Raw genomic sequence first — 7,193 nt, 5'->3', positions numbered from 1 at the left:
ACCTGCATTTTTCATCGGGGCAGTCGCTCGGATTCATAATCGCGCAGTTGGTGAGAGATAACTTGTCCATCGGGCATTTCTCCGCTTTTAGTTGCTTTATAGTTTTTCGAGACAGCAAGAAATTTTGGAAGAATTAAATTATGTTTCCATACGTCTCTCGGTCAACGGTAGCCACTAAATTTATTATTCAATTATTTGGTAACCATCTGCAGTACTTATAAGAAGCTTATGTCATTATCGTTCACTGGGCATATTCAAATTAGGTAATAAGATAATTAGATAAGTGTCTATAATTTGTTCGAATCATGGTGCAGCAATCTTTTTATCAAGTAAGAAAACATTAACCTGTGCTAAGCGTCTCGCTGTTCGTGAAATGGATCGCTATAATTAGTGAGATAGTATTTGAGCTATTTTATTAGACTGGCAGAGCGTCGAGCGGTACGAGAAACAGCTTTGCCCGTACCAAAGCAGTTTCGAACATAGAGCATTTAGCTATTCGCGACTGACTTACCATCGTGGCCATCCTGATAGATGACTAGGAAACCTCGTTTGCGACAAAACCACACGCACTGTTTAAGTAGTTGTGAATAGTAGGCGTACACTACAAATCGCCGCTCTAACACTTTAGCGTTTTTCACACCTTCACAAAATAAGAGAAAGTGCGTTCCCACATACAGGCGATTTACCACTGCATCGCTGAAAAGACGCCATTAGGATTTCTGATCTGTCAGCACTAGCCGATAACAGCACGCATAAGTCAATGCTTGTTGTTAAGATGGCCGACTTCGCCCATTATTAACTATCACTGGCAACGGAAAATTACAATCATAGTTTGATAACATACGGTTTCGCAGCATATACTATCCCATAAAGGAAAGAAATATCAAATACGCTTTTTGGGCTAGATTATTATTTTATTTCTTCCTGTTCGTCACGTGGACGATGATAAGATTCTATGCTATTTACTGGATGCCTTTTGATACCTAAATGATAACTATGCGTAAAATTAGCTATTTGAAACTCGAAAATTAACAACTGCGAAGGCCTAAGTAGCAGGAAAAAGCTAATGAAAATCTGAACAAATGCATTACTTCGCTGTCACAGGTGCGCCTATAAAAGTCTTTTGCCACGGTCTCACAACCCGATTTCCGCGCAGCGCGGTTACGCGCCCAACGATCCAAGTCACAGATTAGGTCACAGATCAGTTAGGCATTGACTGAATTTATTGTGTAAGTTAATTATTAGAAAGCACTGGTAAAAATGACGTCAAATCCTGTTTCTATTAGCTCTGCACTAATTCAATATAAGTTATGGTTCTGTGTAGTGCCTATACCTAGTATACGACAAACGGGAGCTCACCTGTACGTGGAACAGCTGACGATGCTATGCTGCAAGAGCCGAGTTCTGCGTCTATCTCTGTTTGAGTATATCAATAAGGTTTCGTGTACAGAACCGTTCGAGCTACATCTGATTTGGCCAGGGGCTATTTTGGTTTTTAGCTGTAGGAACTTCTGTGAAGGTTGCACATCTGTAGTATACGAATAATCTAAACAACTTACCGCACGCCCATACAAGTGAGCTCGTTTGTAGGTATGAGGGAAAAAACAATGATGTTTAAACAAAGGTTTCTCCTTTGCTCATTCATAACTTAGTATTTATCCTTTTAGCTATAATAAACGCCAATAGCTATTTTATTGGTATAGGAATATTTTTTTCAAGGCTTCTGAAGATGTTCACATAGATTATTTTTATTTATACTGCATTGTTGCTTGTATCTATAGCGAACTGATACCGACATTTCTGGTGTAGCAGGATCTGCGACAATGGCAAAAATATCTTATTGAGGTATTTCATTCACAAAATTGTGGCCCTGATGTAAGGCCAGATTTTTTTCGGTGAAATGTGAATTTTGATCACGATGTAAACAGTTAAAGCTAAACCTTCGCTCAATGCAACCCAAAAAATTGAAAGCCAGGTGACGTTAATAGATAATCCTATGTTACGCACGGATCGACAAGAATCGATGAATTTTTTAAGGTTCAAGATTCATATTGGGGATTTTACTTTGGATGTTCCCATTATATTATATAAGTACCAAACTGTTTCTGTATGGTGATACACAGTAAAGAGTTTTATCGTAGGTGTGCATAAGTAATATGGTCCGAGACACAGACTTTAATCGTAGATAGTACTTATTTTGTAGTAACTTCATTTACTTCGAAAAATCAGGCAACGTATATTTTTGCATGGATTCGGACTGGCCGACGAATGCGAGCTGTCTATCACCGTGGTGAGTCGCTTCAGTTCCTGCAATAAATGCGTGCTAAACTTCACTTCAAAAGGTGTCTTTGACTTTGGAAAGCATCATTTCAGAGCCTTTGTTTATTATTCCGCATACGCTCTGTTGATCTGTACAGATAAAAGAACCGACATCTAGAGCCTACAAGATACGTCCCCCATAATTGTGCAATCTTCTAAAAGATAGAAAAAATATTAAAAATGAAATTGTCGCTTATTTTTCGTATATGCATTGCCTACTGGGCGACTGCGGATCCTCCAGTGAACCACCTTTCAGGACGTGTATGATCACCATAAATGAACTGTACACTGCTTCCGTTAAATGGGCGGGTTGTGATTCGATGATGATTGATTTTTTTCGTAGATCCCTATATATATATATATACATATATATATATATATATATACGTATATATATATATATATCATCGTGTTCAAGTAAGACACTAAATTTTAATTAGAATTGCAATAACACCTTGCACATCCTAGATGAATGATTTATCAATAGAATACTTTATAAATAAAGCAATTTATATAAATATTTAAATATATATTTATATTATAAATAAATAAAGCAACAGTAGCTGCGAAATAGTGTGAAATTTTAATACAATAAAGAGATCAAACAATTACAAATAAAATTGTAGAGAGAACAAGCTGATTTGATAGAATAAAATATTGACAAGGAAATAAAAAGTTCTTGCGTATCCGTAAACCAACATAGCACTGAATTAAATGGACTACAATGAAAAATAGCTATGCTACAGTACTTATTGTTTTCGTGTGTAAAAATAGTGGTCCAAAGATTTACAGCGGAGAGATTGGTTATTTGATCTACCAAACGGTGTCTGTTCAGAGCTAGATGCCGACGGCTTCTTCTACGTATAAGTGTAGAATTGATACATTTTATAAACCGCATAAATCAGTTCTAACAAACATTTCTTCTAAGATCTTGTTTCTAAAGGTTCTTTTAACCCTTCCGTTTATCGTATCACCGCTCTGCGTCTTACCCACCCACCCCAGAACATGGATCGGCAAAAAATCTTGAGCGTCGACGAGTTCTGGACACGCATCTCGGCCAGTGAATAACATAATCATTACCACCAAATCGCGAAATCTTCCTAATTCAACTTGTGATTAAATTATGCCATGCGTGTAGCTGTCATTAGCCAGCGCAGATAGTGCGAGGCACAGATTCAAGCGATTTCGGTGAGCGTGTTATCCATCTGCCACGCCTGAGACCCGCACGTCCTTATAGTTTAGGATTAATGGTATACCGATGGACCACAGGTTGGGGCTAGTCATCGATTCGAACGATTCAATCTCTCACTTAATTTAATTCTAGACAAAATTTTATTTTTTGAGAAATTGTTACAACGAAGCTGGGCTTTTTACATCCTACGAAATTGTCGGAAACAACGGGCTGTTATTGACAAACATGGGCCATTCGTTACTTTACGAAATAATGCAGCATGCCTTAGATGTTCGAGGCGAGCCTAATCTTGTTGGATAAAACACTATCGATTTTTACATATTACATACAGAGCTGATCCTACATATGAGTTATAAATTGAAATAGTAGTGTATTGGATATAAACATAACATCTTCGACAATCATATATCATACCTGTGCCGCTTATTGGAAAATCCATTATACAACGATCGATATTTCATTCATAACTGAAAATGTAATATTGAAATCGTACGAGAAAGATGCCAAATAACAATTACAGTATTCTGGTGTTCTTTTTTTTGTTTATCTTATAAACTATCTACTCAACAAATGTCGATGTAATAAAATAAAGAATTTAAGATGTGATAAAGATATATAAAGGAAGAAGACTAGAATGTAAAAAATATAGTGCAAGGAATTATATTTATTATTAACCAGAAACATTTTCATTAATACGATGTAATACTTAAATAATATGTAAAACATCGTATTAATAATAGCAATTGCTGCTATTATAGATAGATAGAAGCTGCTCCCTGGAGTTTAAAAGCTTAGGAAGGGCCGTGATGTCCAACTACTCCTCATAATGGCTTACATAGTGAAGAATCGTTCTGAAAGTATCGTCTGGTGCGTAATTACGTGGTGCGTGTTTGGCTCCAGACAATGCTCTTATAACCAAAAGTGTACGCCCGAAATGTTGGTCATGATCAGCCGATATGCCACGATCCTATATTGATTCTTAGCACGATCAAATGATGATTAATCTATCAACACAAATTGCAATTTGCGTCGATAGAGATTTCAACTACGTTTCGTTTGCGACAAATGGTCCAGACAATACGTTGGTCGACTACGTCTTCACAATGCCAAATCAATTGTACCAGTCTTTCAGAATTTTGTTACTGGATATAGCTTCATTATAACATTCCGACTATCTATATTAACCCCACTGGTATCATTGTACTCAATTGAATCCCCGCGAATCTGAGTTCAGTGAACTTTCATTCGAGCGTTTTGTGATGGTTGATATTCTTGCGATGGCCGACAACGATGATGATGAAGTGAAGAGAGATGTCTGCACCCCATTAACGCAACTAATGTATTCTGCAATACAACAACCTGACAGAGAAATGCTAGGCTCAATGTTGTGTACTTAAGGTTTTTCAGCGTCTGGAAATCCTGAGATGGAATTAAAAGTTTATCCGGACCAACGTCGATCGACTAGCCGCTAAGTTCAGTCATCAACAAAGAAGTGGGGAAACTTGAAAACCCATCTTTTTCCTCACAGGGAATATTTGATAAACAGGATCATTTTTAGGCTATCCACTGAAAAAAACTTTAGCAATCCGCCTACCTGTTCACTTACTATAAACAAAAAATTTAATTAGAGACTTTTCGCTATTTTGTCTTCGGTCGTATTTTATTTTATGTTGTGACGGGGTTTGCTCTGGTTGCGTAGGATTTAAAATAATCGCTATGTCACCGGAAACTAAATTGCCAATTTTCAAAATTCTGCTAAATCTCTGGCATTTAATGATTGATCATGACAATCGACCACGTAGTGGACGCTTAGTAATTTTCCAGTGATATAATATTAATTAAGCAGCTGTTCTGTAAGTAACATAACAACATAAAACGGAGTATCAACCAAAGCCTAATGCCATATCATAGCTACTTGTAAACATCACAAGCATCGAAATCCTCTGTTATACAACTAAAATTTACTTTAAGTTATTGCCTATCATTTACCCAAAAACAAGAAAACTTGCTCATCATTCTCCAGACGCCTGTCCTATTTAGGTAAATGCTGCTATCAACAATTAGACTGTTTTCATTGCATGGAACAAGAAATTCATCTTGCAACCATGGTATATTTTTGTACTGTTAACCCTGCCTTGTCTTGAAGTTTTGACGAATCAGCCGTAATGAGTCAGCAAAATTTCAAGCTACAACGATGATTTCGTTTAATTATAATTCAATATGGTGCATCTTTCTCGCTCAGCTAACTCGTGTCTAATCTGTCAAACATGTATGGTTTGGAAACTACAAAATGATGAAGAAACCCATTAACCCTTTGATGTGCGCATTTCACGAGCCTGTCGTTAAATCGCAATGTCCCATAGTATCAATTCACGAGGCCACAATAACATATTCGAAGAATTTTGATCTATTTTTTTAATATAATTTTGAAATGAACCGGAATTTATAGACTTTTAATAATAACGTGACCGACCAAACCAGCTCTAGTAACTCTCTTCATTTATCGCAACGCCAGTGTTCATCCTATAGCTCAACGTATGTCGGTAAAAAGATTCAAGCATCAGTAAGCTTCGCTGATATTGGCAAATTAAAAAAATAACAATCACATCGGGACTCAAAGAATCTTGGCTGAAATTTTCGGAGCTAGCTTTTGGCAACCTGCAGCTTTAAGTCATTAGCGTAAGCTGAACTTTAAAGAGGAAGCGATTTATCGACTTTTAGTCCGGCTTGCAATCCATCGTATATGCGCGGAGTTTTAAATCTGTTTAGGTCGCAATTCGTTTGCATGAGTTAATTCAATGAAATTAGCCGCAACGACTTACAAAAGCTATTGTATGTATTTTACTTCTTGCTTTGTGGATTTTTGGACAAGGACACTCTCGTCAAAACCTAAAATACGCTAAGGCAAAGCAGATACTACTCCTTTTAACTCAATTTTCAAGTGATGCCTTTTTAGTGTACAATGATATATATATATATATATATATATATATATGTATGTATAACTGAATTATTTGCTCCTTTATGGGATAAAATATTTTCTCTTTTCTTACGACACAATTCACGTAAAACTAAATGGGGCAGTGTTTGAAATAATTTCTTGTCTACTATTCCATTGCGTTTACAACGTTCGCACTCCAGATACTGCGCATCTACTACCAGAACAAAATGCTCCTAGTAATAAGTAAGTGTCAGGTCCAAACAGGAGTCTAAAGTTATTGGATCTTACAATAATCATATTATTTATTTACACCTACTGCTGCTCGGTCATTGATATTATATTATATTACAGCTAGCCCCGTCTGTCGATTTTATCTTCATAGAAAGGATATCTATGAAAGCACATGTTTAAAAGCTATCCATCTACTTTGTGTCATAAACAGCGCGACAGATCGTTGCTAAAAAAACAGAGCAAGAAAAATTTTTAACATGAAATGATTAATTTTTAAAGACGGTACAAGGTAACGCCATTTTGTAAGTTTTTGCAATTCTAGAAATTGACTTCTACGTAAAGTTTCAAGACAATATCGTCAAAGCTAATTCGACCCGCGCGCAATTTTATTTTGTGTTGCACGAGGTATCAGTAAATACAACTTTTCAAGTGCTTTCAAACTAAGAAACCTCTCTACGGGTGAAAAACGCTTCAAACTTCCTTATATTCTATTTTACGTGAACTTAGGGT

At 36.4% G+C, this 7,193-nt stretch overlaps 1 protein-coding gene and 1 long non-coding RNA gene across 3 annotated transcripts in view; one reads left to right on the top strand and one right to left on the bottom strand.

The window, feature by feature from the left end:
* LOC111269186 (vesicle-fusing ATPase 1) overlaps positions 1-730 on the bottom strand; it is an 8,448-nt gene extending 7,718 nt beyond the window's left edge. Inside the window, exons 1-2 of the mRNA XM_022848610.2 lie at positions 512-730; positions 3-94 (exon numbers count right to left, since the gene is read on the bottom strand). Coding sequence (XP_022704345.1) covers positions 3-94; positions 512-523 — 104 coding nt within the window. The 5' untranslated portion in view covers positions 524-730. The remainder of the gene's footprint in view (positions 1-2; positions 95-511) is intronic.
* Positions 731-1,366: 636 nt separating this feature from the next.
* LOC111269304 (uncharacterized) lies at positions 1,367-4,157 on the top strand. 2 transcript variants are annotated; one of them, XR_015314497.1, is made up of 2 exons: positions 1,367-1,574; positions 2,230-4,157. It is a non-coding gene; the product is annotated as an uncharacterized LOC111269304 (long non-coding RNA). The 2 variants fall into 2 exon arrangements; XR_015314501.1 differs by having other exon boundaries at positions 1,367-1,590.
* Positions 4,158-7,193: the final 3,036 nt, after the last annotated feature.

The sequence above is a fragment of the Varroa jacobsoni genome, unplaced genomic scaffold, assembly GCF_002532875.2.
Source record: "Varroa jacobsoni isolate VJ856 unplaced genomic scaffold, vjacob_1.0 scaffold_145, whole genome shotgun sequence".
Lineage (NCBI taxonomy): Eukaryota > Metazoa > Arthropoda > Arachnida > Mesostigmata > Varroidae > Varroa > Varroa jacobsoni.
The sequence above is the reverse complement of the archived record's forward strand: the minus strand, read 5'-3'. Positions and strand labels throughout refer to the sequence as shown.